The 19759-nt window shown below is 38.1% G+C and overlaps 1 protein-coding gene across 5 annotated transcripts in view; it reads left to right on the top strand.

Annotated features, from left to right (window-relative positions):
* The window catches only part of MYO6 (myosin VI), a 127430-nt gene extending 107671 nt beyond the window's left edge, over window positions 1-19759 (top strand). For 2 of the 5 annotated variants that reach the window (XM_081941327.1, XM_081941328.1), the window contains exons 24-34: window positions 1672-1762; window positions 3006-3156; window positions 4013-4221; window positions 4663-4741; window positions 8965-9125; window positions 11147-11185; window positions 11804-11907; window positions 13432-13563; window positions 14859-14885; window positions 16996-17217; window positions 18191-19759. In XM_081941327.1, coding sequence (XP_081797453.1) covers window positions 1672-1762; window positions 3006-3156; window positions 4013-4221; window positions 4663-4741; window positions 8965-9125; window positions 11147-11185; window positions 11804-11907; window positions 13432-13563; window positions 14859-14885; window positions 16996-17217; window positions 18191-18390 — 1415 coding nt within the window. In that variant the 3' untranslated portion in view covers window positions 18391-19759. The remainder of the gene's footprint in view (window positions 1-1671; window positions 1763-3005; window positions 3157-4012; window positions 4222-4662; window positions 4742-8964; window positions 9126-11146; window positions 11186-11803; window positions 11908-13431; window positions 13564-14858; window positions 14886-16995; window positions 17218-18190) is intronic. The other 3 variants (XM_081941330.1, XM_081941329.1, XM_081941331.1) reach the window with 3 other exon arrangements.

Raw genomic sequence — 19759 nt, forward strand, 5'->3', positions numbered from 1 at the left:
GGGGTGATAGGGGGAGAATCACCATTGAGTTGTGGTGGTGCATTGGTTAGAATGCAGTATTGCATGCCAATTCTGCCGACTGCAGCAGTTCCATCTTCTGAGGTCGGTAAAATGAGGACCCATATTGTTTGGGGCAATATGTTGACTATGTAAACTGCTTAGAGATGTCTATAAAGCACTGTGAAGTGTTATATAAGTGTAAGTGATATGCTATTTCACATACTATCATGTGAGCAAACTTAAAGAAACTACCCACAACTGTGTCTTTTTAAGCTTACATGGAAGACTAGAATATTTTCTTTTCATAAAGAAATGGCTGAAATGTTGTGATTATCAAAAATCACAACAATTTAGGAATATTCATCTTGATTTTGTGTGTACGTTTGCAATAATATTGAAAGTCTTGTCCTTTTCTGAAGTTCCACAAGATACTGAGGGAAAACCAATGTTTTGCAAGATTTTTTGATCTTGTGAGAACATGCTGAAAACTGCCGCCCAAAAAGCACAGCTTACTTTCCCAGTTACTCAGAGGCTTTTGTATATGCCACTCTCCTCCTCCTCCTCCTGCAAATGAGAGGTGCCTAAGAGACGCTAGATTTCTCTGGACCCTAGATCGGGAAGTTAAAAACCTGGAATGGGGTACAATCAAGCTTGATTCAAAGGCTTTGGCTTTGGATCACTGCGCTGCCACCCAAAAACGCTGTTACAGCAATCTCTGCAGAGATCACAGTAACAGCGTTTTGGGGTGGCAGCAAAGCGATCTCAGAAGCTTCATTGTATCCCATTCCAGGTTTTTAACTTCCCAATCTGTTCCTCTTCTCTTCTTCCACCCCTACCTCCAATCTGCCCGAATCTGTCATGCAGCAAAGAGATATGGTAGCTGGGAGCCTGGCACCTGCTTTTGCACCGAGACTAAGGAAGCAGGGTTGCGAAGAGGGCTGTGAACAAACCCGGTTGTTCAAGGAGGGAGAATTGCCAGGTCGTCTTCTTTGGGCTTCCCTTTTGTGGCTCAGGGACCACCACAAGGAACCATTAATACAAATGAAAGGGATTCCCCCCCCCTTGCCCAATGGGCCGTTCCCGGTCGAGTGCAGCAATGGTGGTTCAGCAGCCCCCACATGTCTCTCTCTTCATTGAAGAGAAGAAGCGAGCCGACTGATGCTCCTTGGCCAAAGCAGCTCTGCGTGGTCGCCGGTCAGAGAGAAGGGGAAAAAAAATAAAGCGCAGAGAGATATGTTTAGTCTTGCCCTGCCCTGGGGAAGGGTAGAGAAAAGTGGATTTGAGATTGATAAAAACCTCACCCTTTAGGATGATCAAAACCCCACACATCGCGTTTTTGCCCTCCCTGGCTCCCAGAAGCACTTTGTAGGCTCCCAAACTCTCTCCATGCGTCAGTTTTCAGAGGGTTTGGGAGGCCTGCAGAGTGCTCCCGGGGGACTGGAGAGGGCAATTTTTTTTTAAAAAAAATAACCTCTTTAAAATCTTGGTGTGTCTTATACTCCGGTGCATCTTATACTCTGAAAAATACGGTAGTATAAAATCTATCTAACTCTCTGTCTCTGCTTGTCTGTCTAGCTATCCATCCATCCCCACCCCCTCAGAATAGTGGGTTCTGTATTTAGTCATTTGTTGATGAGGTTTCCCTCACTTTTCCCCTCCTTTTATTTTCAGTGAAAAACAAAATCAAGTACAGAGCAAGTGCCTGTATTAAAATACAAAAGACAATTCGTATGTGGCTATGCAAGAGAAAGCATCAACCGCGGTAAGAAGATCTGTACTCGCTGATGTCCTGTTTGCTAGTAAATCTCATGAGGTGCTGAATAGTCATGGGAAGGATTCCCAAGCACTCATACATTTATAATATGTCATTAATGCAGTCACAATTTTGGAAACTGGCATCAAAAGACCAACCCTTGAGTTACTTGGGCAGGATATTGCCATATCTTCTCTTTCAAAGCTCTATATTACTTAGAAATAATATAGACGGTTAAATCTTCCAATTTTTGCTGCTAGTGTTTCTTTATCCACCAGTGGCAAGTCCCTCTGGGCCACAAAGAACAAACCCACAGCGTTCCTATCCTTGCTTAAATGACAAACTGGTTTTGTACATTAAAAGAGAAGGGATGGCACATCCCAAATGTATGCCAAAGCAACTGTTCTCACATAGAAGTTAGCAGTGCTATCCTCATTCAGATAGAAGAGTTGGAAGGGGAGGGGAGGAGAGGAGAGACAACATGACCTAATTGTTTTAAAAGAATCAACTGAACAAGATCTGTTGCATCCACTAGTAAGAAACTAGCGTTTCACTGAATTTGAAGAAAATAAGCCCATGTATTATTGACATTCCAATTGTGCTGTCCCTCATATTGATCCTCCTAGGTTTTTAGTACTAGAGGAGTTTAATCTCCAGGCCCTGAAGTTGGGATCCTTCATGGCAATCATGGACCTATCCAGCAGAACACATATAATGAGTGGTGGGATTCAATTTTTTTTACTCCCGGTTCTGTGGGTGTGGCTTTGTGGGTGTGGGCAGGGGAAGGATACTGCAAAATCCCCATTCCCTCCCCACCCCACTAACCTGCTTTCTAGCTCAGTTGTCCTGTTCAGGGCAACAAAAGAAGATCAGCTGGGAAGCTAGGAGGCAGTGGGGGTGGGGCCAGCCTATTTGCCGGTTCTCCGAACTACTCAAAATTTCCGCTACCGGTTCTCCAAAACCTGTCAGAACTGGCTGAATACCACTTCTGCATATAATGTAATCATTTGTACACAACGTATTTTAAATGTATCTTTTTTTTTTATGTTTGTGGGAGTTTCCAAAGCTATTTGTCCATATTTTTTGTTCCAAATTTTAATTGCAACACAGACCAAATGCATAATATGAGGCCCATTGTAATCCTACTATTATGGCTTCATTCAGAAGCAAATCGAAGGGACAGAATTTGAACAATAGCTTCCTGTTTTGGTATCTGCCTCTCATATCTAAAATATTAACATTCCTTTCACAGCATAGATGGTTTAATAAAGCTTCGCACACTGAAACAGCGGCTATATAAATTCAATGAAGTAGTAACTGCTCTCAAAGAGGGGAAGGCAGAAATGAGCAAGCAGGTCAAGGACCTTGAGATGTCCATTGATGCTCTGATGGCCAAGATCAAGGTAGGAAGACCCTTTATGCTATAGAAAAAAGACCTTTGAATCAGGTTCTGGCAGAGGTCTTTGATGCCAGTGCGCACGACCAAAAAAGAGACCATGGAAATATCTTTGGCAGTTGAAGACCGATATCTGTAGGATACCAAGTTAAATTCCAGCGGTAACATTTCAAATCCTAATTGTTGTTTTATTTTCTTTTGCTTATTTTGACAATCCAAAACTTTGGAAACTGTCAGAATTGGAATATGACATCATGTTTTTTAAAAAAGGCATATTACCATTTGTTTATATCATTCAGTCAATTTTCTATCACTTGTTTTTTTTTCCTACTCATGGCTTAGATGAGAATGCAGAGATTTCCCCCACATATAAGACTTTAAAACTTTAATCAACAATGTTCTAGCATTTCAAATTATGGCACATGTTGCTTTGCTTGCTTTCAAGCACATATCTTCTACCAAAACGGCAAGTGTCCTGAAATATGTTTTTTAAAGAAACATTTTTCAAGGACTGGACACAAGTTCCATTTTATCTCTTTACAGTTTGATGGTATAGACATAACACTTTTTAGTAAGAGAGCGAAGGTATAGACTTGGGTTTACAGGTCTTAATTGTACCTATTCTACATTCAGCATTCATGATGAACAGTGTACACTATAGCAGTGGAGTTGCTTATAGGTGGAAGTATAAGGTTTATCAAATCAAAATAGGTGGTCAAAGCTTAGGAGAATGTTAATTTTGCTGCTTTGATGGAGGGACATAGTTCCCATATTCTTGCTGTGGTTCATTTTCTTTCTGTCTTGCTTTAAAACTACATGATATGTGCAAATTATTGTGATTGTTTTTATGACTTATTTTATAGGCCACTGTTATGCCTAGACAACAGATTCAGAAGGAATATGATGCCCTAGTTAGAAGCTCTGAGAAACTCTTGAGTGCCCTTCAGAAAAAGAAGCAGCAAGAGGAGGAAGCCGAAAGATTGAGGAAGATCCAGGAAGAAATGGAGAAAGAAAGGAAAAGGCGTGAGGAAGAGGAGCAGCGTCGGAAGAAGGAAGAGGAAGAAAGGCGACTGTGAGTGTGAAATAATTTAGATGAAGAGTGGTAGAAGCAAAGGCAAATGTTAAGCACTGGAGAAATCAGGAGATTAAGGCTCAATATTCTCAAATGAGTATAAAGATTTATTGCATGCTCTCTACAAAAATCTGGTCAACTAGTGGCCAAGGGAAATGAGTGGAAGATAAGAGAAGCATTCATGATATGCTGGATTTACGTCTCTTGCGGGTATGCAGCGACTCGTGACTTATGACACATTTGACCTCTCCCCTCAGGCTCAACTTGGTCATCTCCAATATCAACTTTTTAAACAAAAGCCATATTTTGGAAGTGACTGCTGTTTTCAAGCAGTTCCGAATTCTGTTACAAAGGAAAAAAAAATAAATTTTGTGGGAAAGTGAGTGAAACGGTTTTAATGTTTGTCTGAATCTAATGGAATTTCAATTTTTTTCCATATAGGAAATATGAGATTGAAGCTAAGAGAAAACTGGAAGAAGAAGAAAGGAAAAAGAGAGATGACGAAGAAAGAAGAATTCAGGTGAGGTTGAATAGGCGTTTCTTGTGCTACATTTTCCATACCGTGATCCACAGATATAAAGGGCTCTGCACATGCATAAGGTGTGGTGACTTGGATTCCCATGTGGGTCTTCAAACCATCCTATTACGACAGTGTTGTATTCTCCGCACAACTTTTTGGATAATCCAACTAGGCATACTGCCACCAACTATTTTACTCCAGAGAAATCTGCTCTGCTGCTAATTTATTAGGGAGAGGAAAGTGGCAACCTCTTTAGATTATATGTGATTAATTATAAATTATAAAATCTAAATGGGAATGGGGAAAATCCAATGCCTTTGGTGTATACTTAATGTTTAATACATATAGTGCCAACAATGGAAGAACATTAATTATCAACTGAATCTTTTTTCTTGCCCAGGAAGTTTTGTTGGTTATATCAGTCATATATGTCTTGGTATAAAAATCTGTTTTGAAAACATGCTTTGCCAAGCTTGGGAATAACTTTTCAGTAGACTTCCTTCCAGTCTCAGCAGCAAAATAGATGTTCCTTTCTGTAGAGTTTTCTCTCAGGCCATATTTAGTCAGCTTTTCTTTTGATGAATGCTATACTGAGTAATCTAAAACAGATCTGCATAAGAAAACATCCATAGCAGAAAGATTACATGGCAATATCATGATCAGAATAAATGATGATGCCAGCTCATTGTTCTAGGAAGTCTGCTAGGATAGGGGAATGATTTTGTGGATTTGCTCTTCAAAAAAGAAAGTTCAAGTGAAAATTTCAGAATGTATCAGCAGTAATGCATTGAAATACGATTACTTGAGTCTTAAGCTGTCAGTTTCATAATTTCCATAAGATGTACAAAGTTCATGTATTAGAAGTAGGAGCCTGTAGAACCCTACAATATTCTCTACAATTTTATCACTTAAGCCAATTAAATATGTCATCTTAGAATGAATCTGTCTTTTGATACAATAAAATCAATTCCCTTATGCTCCCATTGTGGAACTAGACCACAAATCATACTTCTGAGGCTAAGTGTCTGAGGTGGCCCTGAGGTAATGCCACAGTCAGCATAATAATATTCTTTAGGCATGTGTTGATACAATAATTTTAAAGTAGAGGATGGATGCGTGTGTGCCCAGTGCGATTATCAGAGTTGTGTTAGGATCGCCCCTTTGCCCAAAGGCAGCTGCCTACTGTTGGGAACTTATTCCTCTTATGGCTTCAGCAATATTGGTTAGTCTGCCAGGACAATATTTTTTCAGTCCAGTCAACAATAACAAAAAGAAAGTTGCTGTTTTAGCCACCTTTGTCAACTGTAAAAGCAGGTAGGATGATCAGAAGGGGAATTGGCTACAGGAGAATTAGCCCAATAGATTTTGTTGCCCAAGCTCCTTTCAGATCCCATGGTACTTCTTCCTTCATTCATTATATAGATGTATATTCTGGGAGTATATCATGCACTTTTGTCAATATCATGATCAGAACTTATCAGAATAACAGAGTTGGAAGGGACCTTGAAAGTCTTGTAGTCCAACCCCCTGTTCAAATAGGAGTCTCTATACTAGGGGTGTCAAACTCAAGGCCTGGGGGCTGGATGCGGCCCACGGAATGCTTAGATCTGGCCCATGAGGCCACCCTGTAAACGTCAAAGGACTGACTCGAAATGCCCCTGCCAGAGAAAACAGCACTCAGGAGGGCTTCACTAGCACAGGGCTGCAGGAGGCCATCACATCCGAAAGTGGGGTCCAGGGAGAGGGGCGCATGAACTCCGTTTTCACTGGCAGAGTGATAGCAAAACAAACTACTAGCAAAAGTGGATTCCCTCCAGCCCCGCCCAAGCCACTACTGGTGCCCCTGACAAAGTGATGCTGAGCTGGCCATGCCCATTATGGCCCCCACCACCAGCCCCTCCTCCCCCCGGTCAAACACAGTCCTGATGCAGCCCTCAATGAAATTGTGTTTGACTTCCCTGTTCTTTATCATTCCAGACAAATGACTGCCCGGTTTCTGATAAATGATAACTCAGTCATTCTTAACAACTAAACTCACCAGTATTTTGAATTTTTTAAACAAAGAAATTATTTTTGGTTTTTAATATGCAGTTCTAATTCATTTCTGCATTAAGAGTTTACTTCTATTCCTTCTTATTAATCGTACATTTTAATCTGCTTTATTAAAATCAATTTTCTAAGCATGGCTCTAGGAACTGCAGCATTAAAGGATTTAATTCCCTCATCTTTCAGTAGCTCTGCTTATTTATCTACCTCACTGGACTTAGTGATTTTAATTATTATGAAAAGTAGTAAGCTGAGTTACGAAGTCCACTTACCATTTCAAAAAGTATTTAGCTAACAACTGTATTACTTTTTAGCATCTTTCCAGAGGTGGACCAATATACAGGAAAACATAAAAAATCTTGAGCCAAGAGATTTATTTATTTAGCTAAATGGATGCTACAGTAGCAATAATCAGAATAACAAATACAATAAAAAATAGTGTATTAACAAAAGCTACAGTTTAAGATAAATTAAAATATTTTGAGAAATTGACCATCTGATATCTTATTATCAGATGGTCAACTAGTGGAAACTAATCAAGGAGAGAATCAACTTAGAACTGAGGAGAAACTTCCTGACAGAACAATTAATCAGTGGAACAGCTTGCCTCCAGAAGTTGTGAATGCCCCAACACTGGAAGTCTTTAAGAAGATGTTGATAGCCATTTGTCTGAAACGGTATAGGGTTTCCTGCCTAGACGGGGTTGGACTAGAAGACCTCCAAGGTCCCTTCCAACTCTGCTATTGTATTGTATTGTATTATTAATGATACAGGTAGTCTTTGAGTTACGACCACTATTGAGCCCCATAATTATGTTGTTAAGTGACTTTGCCCCATTTTATGACTTTTGTTGCCACAGTTGTTAAGTGAATCATTGCATGTGTTAAATTACATTGTTAAATGAATCTGGATTCCCCATTGACTTTATTGATCAGAAGGTCACAAAAAAGGATCACACGACTTGGACACTGCAACCGTCATAAATATGAGTCAGTTGCCAAGCATCTGAATTTTGATCATGTGACCATGGGGACGTGGCATAGTCGTAAATGTGAAAAATGGTCATAAGTCTCTTTTTTCAGTGCCGTTGTTAACTTTGGTCACTAAAGGAACTGTTGTAAGTCAAGGACTATCTGTACAGAATAATTTCTCCTCTGTCCATGCCTCTGCCCTCCTGAATTTGAAATTAAGATTGTTTCTGATACAGCTAGTCTAATTTATAGTTTGTAGTGCAATTTTAAGTATCAGTCAGGCTGGACTCCTTATAGTTTCGTATCTTTTAGATTAAATTAGTTTCGTGTAAACTGAGAGGCTCCTATTTAAAGAGGTTTCAGTGCCTGGGCAACTTGCTTGAGGTTGGAAAATTTAGTAGTTAGTATTCAGAGAGGAGACATCCAAGGAACTGCAGGGAACGCAAGGCTACAACACAAAAGAAAAGAAAAAAACAGAAGACAAGGGGAGATTATTTTCATGAAGAAGGTGTTTGTTTTTCTTTTTAATGAAGGAGTTAAAATTAACTTGAGGGAGACTTTACCTTTTAAGATTGTTTGAACCTTTGTTTGCTTCATCTATTGGTTGTAATGAATTATGACTGAATAGCAGTAACCAGTCAGGGACGTGATGACTCAGTGGCTAAGACTCTGAGCTTGTTGATCAGAAAGATCGGCAGTTCAGCGGTTCAATTTCCTAGTGCTGCGTAACAGAGTGAGCTCCCATTACTTGTCCCAGGTTCTGCCAACTTAGTTCAAAAGCATGTAAAAATGCAAGTAGAAAAATAGGGACCACCTTTGGTGGGAAGGTAGCAGCATTCTATGCGCCTTTGCCATTTAGTCATGCTGGCCACATGACCACGGAGACGTCTTTGGATAGTGGCTTTGAACTCTTCGGCTTTGAAACGGGGATGAGCACCGACTCCTAGAGTCTGGAATGACTAGTACATACGTGCAAGGGGAACCTTTATCTTTATCTTAACAGTAACCATTTGCACATAATTGGGCTTAATTGTAATTGCAAACCACAAACTGGTATTTCTTAAGATGTTCTCAGAGTACTAGTTCTAAAAATCCTAACTGGCATGGCTTCTAGCATGCTGTATTGGATCTAGCTAGACAGTTCTTCTGTTGTATTATTGGAAAAATAGATATTTTGATTAAGTTATCTTTTTTATGGCTCTGCAGGCTGAAGTTGAGGCTCAGCTGGCCAGAGAACGTGAAGAAGCGAGTCAGCAGCAAACCATTCTCGAACAAGAGCGCAGAGATCACGAGCTGGCTTTGCGAATTGCCCGAAGTGAATCTGAGCTCATCAACGATGAGGCTCAGGTGGACCCAAGTTTGCGCAGGTATTGTACTTTTTCGGTGATGCTGCCGGAAAAGGCAGTTGTATAATAAGTTGTATAATAATGATGATGGTAATAAGAACACTGTCATTAAATTAAGGTAACATGATGCTGCATATCTTCCTATATTTGGACACTCATAATCTAGAGGCTACTCTATGGCACAGCTTTCCTCAACTTTCTTCCAGCCAATTATGTTGAGGTTGCAGTTCCTCAGATTCCCAGCAAGGATAGCTTTTAGCCATTGCTGTAAGCAATTCTGAATATTGTGATTTGACTCTGTTATAGCAGCCAATATGGGGAAGCTGCTATAACAGATGTTAGTTAGGTATCCGTACTACCTATCCTCTGTCAAAAGATTTGGGAGTATAGTTCAGAGAGCGGTTTCTGAACTTTGTGGAAAGAGAAAAAAAAGTAAAAATTCCTTTAGGAATTTTGTAATACCTCTCCATCCCAGTTCAGTCTAAACGAGAGATCTTGAAACTCGGCAACTTTCTGAAAATTCTGGGAGTTGAAGTCCTCAAGTCTCATAGTTGCCAAGTTTGGAGACCCTTGGTCAAATAGTGTCCTTTGACATTGTGCTACAAGCAATAAAGAGTACAATGAAAGGATTTGCCATTTGAAAATTTTCCTGACCCATATTAGTGTGGATTAATTCCATTTCAGTTCCTCATAAATTGCTCTTCAAGAAGAATTAATACTGGGATTCATGCATCAGATTCAGAAAAAAAATGTTTATTGTATTAAATCATGTTTGGCTGGATTCACCCAACATTCATATCAAATCCAAACAGAGCATATTCTTTGTTAATATAATGTGGAAACCTACCTAATGTTTAGACTGCCGTACTTACTTATTCTACTTATGCTTGCAACCCTAAAAGACAGATCAGTGTCATATTAAAAACGAGAAAGTATTTTTGCACAGGGAAAGCTTTTTCTTCCTTCCTCCTTCCCTCTCTCCCTTCCTACCTGCCTGCCTGGAATAAACCATTTCAGCACATGCATTCTTTCTTAGTAGATGTTCTCCCAAACACTTGGCATAGGAAGCAGCTTCTTTTTAAGCAGATACTTTTATCTGGGTATTTATTTTTCTGTTGGGTATGAGTTTGAGTACAATTTCCCCATCATTGAGTTTTGTTTGATGGAAGCTATAGCTTGGGATTGAAAGGAGGTGGATTCCAGTGCCTCTATTTTGTGATGTTTATAGTGAGACTTCAAGCCAATCCCCTTCTTTACAGTGTGAAGTACCGTATGGGATGATTATAGACCTGTAATGGTGGTGAGAGAAAGGAAAAGTCAACGCATCTATCATTTAAGAAACTAAATAAATGTTTAACACCACTTGTTGATACCATGTTCCTGGTGATCTTATAAGAATATTGGATTGTCTTGGATTGTTTATAATTTCCTTTTAACTTTTGTAATATGTGTTTTTTAATGCTGTACACCGCCCTGAGTCCTTTGGGAGAAGGGTGGCATATAAATCCAATAAAAACAAACAAACAAACAAACAAGAACATCATTTTGTGTCCAGGATGATCTTGTAATGTTGTACATCAGTGCCCAATTTAGGAGAACTTCAGACTAACCTAAATATGTTCTGTTCGCAGACTCAATGGAGCAAGGTGTCAAATGACCGCGTATGAAAACATTTTTCCCTTTTGGGGAATTCTATAAAAATTGAGAGTGGGAGGGTAAAATTATTCTAATGTTCACTTTAAAAGAAATTTACAAAGTAATTCACTTTAATTTTTCCTAATTAATCACAATTTGAGCATGCAATCAATGCACTCCATTTGAGTATCAGTCTATCAGGTCAATTATATGTAAGTGCAAATGCTTGTGCTTTAAATATTGTTTAAATATTTAAATAGTGATTTAAATAACCTGAAAGGTTATACATACAAAGAACTGGTTAATTTAGAGTATTTATTATACCATGTTATCAGTTAATATTGTAAAATTAATGCATTAAATTTTGTATCCTAATTCCCTAACATACATTCCTCATGTTTTTATAGGGAACAAGTGGCCAAAGAAATGTCAGAATACTTATCTAGGTGGGTGTAACTGGATTGCCAGAAAGAAATCAGTTTAATCACCAAATGCAATAACTATATGATAAAGTTAATTTATAAATTCCATTAAATTAATTTATGTAAAAAGTATACATTCTAATCAATGTTCATTCACTGCACCACTTTAGTACCCATTTCCTTTCTAATTCACTATTATATTTATGAATTGCATGAATAGGAATTACTTTTTGATAAATTTTGCTATTATTTTGCTCTAGGGAGAATTATTCTGTTCTCTCTTTTTTAAAAACTGGGATGCAATGTCAAGCATCCCCAAATTTGGAATTCTTAATTTCCCAGCATTAGACGTTTACATAGAGAACTAGGTGTTCACATTATGTGTCCATCTGGTTTTTTCCAACTGTTTAAAAAAAAACCGGAGTCATTTCAGATTACGTTTATGATTACTTTGTAAATTAGCAATTTGCAATCTAAATTTCCTTTCCTCTTAAATAAATATGCCTAAGAAGCATGTCATGGATGTTACCAATCTTTGCACTTGTCTTTTTTGATGAGTCCTCCTTTCCGCTTTGTATTCTTCACCACAGTTGTTCCTTTCTTGAATACTTCTATATTTTTTGTTTCTTTGGATATGTTTAGGGGACCTACAGTTCAAGCTACCAAAGCTGCAGCTGGCATTAAAAAGCATGACCTTAGCAAGTGGAAGTATGCAGACTTACGAGATACAATCAATACCTCTTGTGGTGAGTGTTGTCCTATTTGGAATGTAGGGAGTGTCAGGATACATCAATATTTGGATTTTTTCTCTCTCTCACACAGAGTTTTGAAAGCCTACAGTATATAATGAATTGATACCTTTTGTTTTTGTTAAAAAAGGCCTTGGATCACTAAATAATTCTTTATTCAGCTCTAAAGGAGAAAATGCCGTGAGCAAAGTTATTTCAAACAGTTCCATATGTCAAAAGAAAAGAAAGGGTGAAGCATTCAAAACTAAGCCCCATGTAAGAACCAGCAGGGTTAGTTAATTGAATATAATGCAAAGTCATTGCATTTAAACTTAATCTAAAATGATTATTGCTAATGACTTTTAAATAGTTTGCTTGGTCTATTGTCAATATCAACCATTTACATTTAAAGTTGAGTACAATTCATGGACCTGAAAGCTTTCACTCGTTCAGATGTCACTGGAAGTGTTGGAGATAAGAACCTGGAAGGCCGTAGTCTGCCTATACGGCTTATATCAGATGTTCCTAGTTTTTGCAGAGTTGTTTCTAGCAAGCTCAAGATTGACAGATTCAGATTAACTAATGGGCCTGTTAAATGCAATGGACTCTCCTATCTTTTCCCCAAGCTAGGATACCGGTTCAGATCCAGCCTCATATCCTATTTTTCTTTAAAAGTGAAAACATGCTCATCCTAAATTGGATGTGATATTAAATCTCCTAATTAGGGAAAGATAGGGATATGCCTTATACCTAATTAATCCGTTAGTTTGTCTAGCCAGTATTATCAAGATGTCTGGCAGTAGCTTTCCATCCCTCCTTGCAGATGATGGGGATTATACAGTGGACCTTTTGCAGGCAAAGCAGGTGCTGAGCTACTCAGCTCCTAAATAGGCACTATTAGACGGGTAGAGATTATATTGCCTCACTGAGAGTCATTTTAATGTAATAAATACACTGGGGTAGAAACTGTGAGTTTGTGAATTCTAATCTCACCTTGGGTGCAAAGCCAGCTGGGCAACCTTGAGTCAGTCCTAGGACAGGGACAAACCATTTTCAAAAGTGTTGCTGAAAACATTCCATGGACTTGCCCATGCAGTCCCCAGGAGTCAAGACTGACTCAAATACAGATACACACACACACACACACACACACACACACACACACACACAGAGCGCAAAATAGCCTCAGAAAGAAACATACCAACACACACAAAATTTTGATTTTGAGCGGGAGCCTCAAAAGCTGGAAGAGGCCTTCGTTTTTCTTGATCTCTGAAAGGGCCTCTGAAATAGCAGAATAATTAGACAACGTTTGAAAATAACAAAATGGATATTTTATGAATGTAAGCTTTAGAAAATTATCCTTCTTTTTTGTACAAATTACTAGTTTATGCACCTTGTATATATGTGTGTCATATTGTAAATATAAAGAGCTGTAAACTAATTTTTTCCATGTCAACAAATTCATAAACATATTCATCTATTTGCTTTTCTCACTTGTTTCCCCCCTTCTCCATCCCTGGTGCTTTTCCTGGATCAAAGATATTGAATTGCTGGCAGCTTGCAGAGAAGAGTTTCATAGGCGGCTTAAGGTTTATCATGCTTGGAAGGCCAAGAACAAGAAACGCAATACTGAAATGGAACAGCGGGCTCCCAAATCAGTGACTGATTATGGTAAGGGAAAATCTTAATTTAACCCCTCCTTCTCCCCACGCACATACAAAAGTGTGTGTGTATGTGTGTGCATGGAGGGAAAGTGTCCTTGTGAGCAAAAGTGCCTAAAGAATATTGAGCAGCTTATTTTTACCGCATTGACTAAATTGTCTCATGGGCAGCATCCTAAACCAACAGCATTGGATGGATTGTAGATTGAAGTCGTTTCAGTTCTAGGGCTGAGATAAAAGGCCAGGCTAAATACTATGGATTACTGAAGGAAGCTAGTAAGAGAGTATTGCTATTTAGAAAGAAGTATGGTAGTATTTGCTAAATTAGTAGTAATTGGTGCTTAACTAAGCACCATCCAGATGTTTGTAGCTTTGTTTTGCTACATGCCATGTGATTTTTAATTTCTTCTTATCTTCTTATAATAGTTTAAATAAAAGTCACTTGGGCCACAGTGCTTGGTAGGAACCATGGAAAAGGTTTGTGGACACAGTGGCATCCATAATCATAGTTGGCCTCAGGTGCAGTAGTGGGTTCCGGATCCCGTCGCAACCGGTACGCTGCAACGGGGCCATGTGTCCTCGGCAGGCAAGCACACTTCGCACGCATGCGCACGCCACCACCCAGCGACACTCAGTTACTTGGTGGAGGGCGCAAGTGCACGCATGCGCAATTGACTTGTTTGTCTCAAAAGGCGGTAAGGAACGCGGGCGGGCAGGTGGGCCAAACGGCCCACTGTTCCAGTACAATAGCCACTGCTCCCAGCTACCACCAGTATGCCCATACCGGGCCGTACCTCCCGGAACCCACCACTGCTCAGGTGGTACGGCGCATGATCTTCAAATAGAAGAGTGTTTATTGTAGCGTGTCTAACTCATATTGTTCCATGTTTTTCAAAGAGGAAGAAGCTTTTGTTATTTCAGAAAACCAAATGAAGGAACCATGGGCTTGTATCAGATAGTACACGGAATAGCCAAATTGACTTTTCCTAAGAAATGGCTTGATGTTTGTTGTACATGTTGCTGAGATAGAGTGAGCTTTTGGGGTGCAGAGAATTATCTCAAGCGACTAGACCAGAGTGCTCAGATTCTGAGATTGAATATTGGGAGAATGGGAATGAGGATATAGCGTGGATTCTGAGGAATGGATCTGGGCTGTTTTTATCCATCTATAAGAGCCCTGTTGGAAAAATCCAAGGCTGATCTGATCCAACATTTTAACCCCACTTAAAGACCTGTAGGAAGTTTTTCCCATTGATCAATGGATTCATTTTCTCTTGCATGCTCAGTATTAAATTTTGTTTTCAGATTTTGCACCATTTTTGAACAACTCAAGTAAGTGGGGGGATTATTTCATCTAATTAGAAAAAAAGGGGGGAAATAGAACCCACTTTACTAACATAATTGTGTTTTGCTACACTTATATTTGTTCTTTAGAAGCATTCATACGGTGCATTTTAAATATAATTAAAGAATTGTTGGTAAAAACATTGGACAGCAGGAATGTTCACGCTCTTTTAAGAATTTTGGCAGTATTTACAGAAACGAATAATTTATTTCAATAAAATTGTGTATACTGGTTTAATTTTAATTCCTTTCTTCTGCCAAGAGAAAATATTTTCCCCTTGTAGCAAAACATTGAAAATTGGTACTAATCAACTAACATTTGGAACAAAACCTAACACTTAGGAACTTATTTTAGGAGAGAAAATAATTGCCTTTGTTGTGGGGAAAGTGCTTTTTTTCCAGTATGTTGATTATCTTTTGGGTGAGGGCAGCTATGAATGAGAATGAGGAAAAAAGACCTCATATACCAAGCAAGGAATTCAAGATGGACACCATCCTATCTGTTAATTCAGATGGTGGGTAGCCAGTCTCCATTAGCTGCAGAATGCAGCAATAGGATGTATTGAAAATGATGAATTGCCCGGTAAATCGATTCATCAATTGAAAGCCGATTTCATTTTTTAAACAATTTTTTAAAAAACGAATAAAAGTATGTGGGCTATTGGTTAGGTTTATCATGTCAAATGATAATAATTATGACTGAAGGCTGGTTAATATGAAAAAAGGTCTTTTTTGCCCATTTTCTTTTCATGGATGAGCTGCTTTAATGTCCACTGATATTAATGAGAAATATTTTAACAAATATTGCCTTTTATAGCAGGATAAACAATTGCTATTTCTGTATGTATAAACATAATATTTTGAACATTTTTTTTTCTGTTCCAGTAATCAACAGCTTATCTAAAAATAAGAGGGCAAATAAACACATTTGATCTGACTTCATCCCTCTTTATTCAACTAAAACCAGATTTATTATTTATAATTATTTAGGATTTATAGTTTAATAATTTATAGTTAAAATTATTCATTGTCAATCCTTCCATAAACTGGAATAGAAAGAAAAGTGTCCTCTCATGAATAATTGAACTGCTTTCTCTGCAATTGTCCACAACAACCTTGCATTTGAGATCTCCTACTTGAGAAAAGTCAGAAATGGTTATGATGTGAGTCTGTGTCAGGGAATTGTGCAACAGGTGCACAAATGAAGTCGGAGACGCTGACATGAACTTGTAGTTTTATATGAATAAATATATTTTAATATCTATATTTACAGCAGACAAGATAGTTAGGCGCACACTAATATCATGAGGTAAATTGTCAAGTAAATCTTGGGGCATACAGAGCACACAAGAAAAGGGTGGGGGGTGGGGGGAAAGGGGAACTCCCCCTTTACACCCACAGCAGCCAATCATAACATAGATTACCTTATACAGGAACCAGCACTCTTCAACCAATCAACTACAACAGTGTTTTCTGGCCCATCACACACTTTACTGTTCCAGCTATTAAATTAAACATCTTAACATTCTGCAAATGACTCTTCATCTATAATGATACCTTATTCTTTTTTCACATCCTTTCACTTTACTTTTCTCCCAGGTTGGGAGGCAATTTTCTTTGCAAAAAAAAAATATGCTTTGAGAATTGTATTCCAGCACTGTGTTACATAGACATTCGCTCATTCATTTATTCATTCAATTTCCATAGCCACCCATCTGAGTCAATGATTCTGAGTGGTTTACGATTCAAAAATTGTAAAAACATATTCATTGGACTTTTGCCATTGGGATTATAGTGTACTTTTAATAATTTGGAATGTTCCTTCTTCTTTTGCTCAGCATACTTAACTTCATTGAATAGATTCCTCAGCTGGGATCCACAGTCTAAACATTTGTTTCCATGGCTGAAACGAAATCCATGTTATTTTGAAAAATGTTGTGGGCAATGCAATATCTTCTTTCGCTATTTTGTCTTTACTGAAAGTATTTTCAAACTTTTCAAACCTACTTTTCTGCACAGATTTTTTTTAAAAAGGTGATGGTAATGAAGACTGGTTTTGATCTTGGCTACAAATGTTAACTGTAATTATTCCTTACAGCTCAGCAGAATCCAGCAAGTCAGTTGTCGGTTAGACAACAGCAGGAGACCGAAGTGAACCGGCAACAGCGATATTTCCGAATTCCTTTCATCCGCCCAGCAGATCAATACAAGGATCCTCAGAATAAGAAAAAAGGCTGGTGGTATGCTCACTTTGATGGACCATGGATTGCTCGTCAAATGGAACTTCATCCTGATAAGCAACCCATTTTGCTAGTGGCTGGTTAGTATGGGTTTTATTTTTATTTTTTAAATAAAGTTGGAAAGGTAGGCTTTGTTTATTGACAAAATGTACTAAAGGTAAATCAAGATCTGAATTATACTGCAAAGCAGTGGTGAAATTCAATTTTATTTACTACTGGTTTACACCCTGGCTTCATGGGTGTGGCAGGAGAAGATGCAAAATCTCCATTCCCACCCACTCCTGGGGGAAGGATATTGCAAAATCTCCATCCCCTCCCCCCAGGGGCCAGCCAGAGGTGGTATTTGCCGATTCTCCGAACTACTCAAAATTCCCCCTACCAGTTCTCCAGAACCTGTCAAAAACTGCTGAATGTCATCCCTGCTGCAAAGCAAAATATTGTTTTATTTAAAAAGATTGTCTTTACTTTTTTAGAAGAACCTGAAAAATAAATAAAGCTCAAGTTCCTTTGGATAATGAGATGAACAGCAAATGAATGAATGAATTAATTAATTAATTTGCCAGCTTCTCCCTTCAGAGAAGTAGTAATTAGTAGTTTAACATTTGTTTATGAATTGGGTTTTGATACTCCACAATTATTCCTAGAAATTTACATATTATAAACATAAAACATGATAAAAATATAAAATCAATGTCTTTCTTGATATGAAATGCATGGTCATCACTGCAGGTTGTTATTATTTCCTGCTATCAAAACTGGTTGTGATGCAAAGTTGATATTTAGGTTACAACTTATTTTGTCGATTCACATTTCCTCTTGCATTATGAGTCTCAAAGATTCCAAGTATTTGAGATATAGGTGATTGAAGGATTAAATAAGCTGAATTACAAGAATTTGGATACTTGTAGGTCTCTTCTTCTAAAGGCAATATGTTTGGGAAAGAAGCTAGCGCTTTTTATAGTTTTGTTCTCCATTTTGCATGTGTCCAAAACTAAAAGAGGTAGAGGTTTTGCATTATAACTTTTGTAAAATCTGGGTTTTCCTTCATTCCAGGCAAGGATGACATGGAGATGTGTGAGCTGAATCTTGAAGAAACTGGGCTGACTCGTAAGCGGGGTGCTGAAATTTTGGCGCGGCAGTTTGAAGAGATTTGGGAACGCTGTGGTGGAATCCAGTATCTTCAAAATGCAATTGAGAGCAAACAAGCTCGGCCGACTTATGCAACTGCTATGGTGCAGAACTTGTTGAAATAAATCATTATTTTGCACCTTCTGAGTACAGCCGAACTTTTAACATTCCATAATCATGTAGAGATGTTTAATATAAACTGATTTTATTAATGTGTCGATTTTTAGTTTGTACTTTTGACGTCTTAATTTGTGTAGTGAGCTCATTCTCAAGATCTAAATTTTTCTTTCAGTCAAGTATTTTGTTTGCTTTAGGCCAGAATATGATAATGCAAATAATACTGTAATATAGAGCAGAAGTGGTAAATCTATGTATCTCCTATCGTACTGGGTTCCAACTTCTGTCAACCCCCAGCTAACACAGTCAGTGCTATGGGGTAAAAGTCCAGCAGTGGTTGGAGGACTAGAGACCCCTATCCTTGATGTAGCATAACACACTACAAATATGTAGTTTAGAACTACCCACAATGGCATTTTATCTTCTGTAACACACTTCCCAGATACTATCTGGAAAAATGAGTTTCCACAAAGTAGAAGAAACTATGTTTTCTTTACACTAGGCTAACTAGAACTGTGAGGCCTTAATGTTCTTAACATTTAATGTACAGAAGTTAAAGTAGACTCCTATAAAGGTGAAAGATAACCCTTCAGCATCACTTGCAAACAAGCGTTTTGGGGAAAATGTGTCTTAAGATAGATCACCGGGTGTCATATACTGAATATAGAAAAACTTGAGCCTGAAGTGCTTTAGTAATTCAGAACTGAAATGGTTTGGTGCACTTTTAAGCAGTTGTGCATGTGTGTGTTTGTCTTCTTTTTTTAAACTGCTTTATTTTATTTTATTTACAAAACATTCCTTCAAACAATTCATGTTTAATTTTTGGTCATAACTGTATTGGAAATCCTTTCTCAGTCAAAGTGAAATATAATTCACAGAGATGGTTCAATACATATATATCTCTGCAGATATTTATGGCTGGAACCATCAGAGAAGTGAACTTCATGAATTATGCCAGCAAAGTTGAATTTGAATATGGGGACCGGTGTTGCATCACTGAAATGAATATGGATTAAGTAGATTTTTTTCTCCCTGACTCCTGATGAAATGGCAGAACTCTGGCATTTCTAGTTACATCATGCTGCTTCAAATTGTTTAACTTCAAAGTGTTCAAGGTTTATTTAGCTCCTAATCTAATAGATCTTTTCTTGTTGCTAATCTCCAAAATTCAGGTTTTGTGGCTTTTCTTTTCGGCAGGGTTTCCTTAACAATTAAAATACTTACAGCAGTTATTTCTTTCAGACAGTTTTAAATTGCCTTTGGTCGATGTTGCAAAATAACCTAATGTCAGCATAACAAATCTTGGTGTTATCACAGTTTTGGGATCTTTAGAGAAATTTAAAAAATGTTACGTAATTAAAAAAAAAATACAGACCA

Source organism: Natrix helvetica (assembly GCF_964273705.1).
Source record: "Natrix helvetica genome assembly, chromosome: 2".
Lineage (NCBI taxonomy): Eukaryota > Metazoa > Chordata > Lepidosauria > Squamata > Natricidae > Natrix > Natrix helvetica.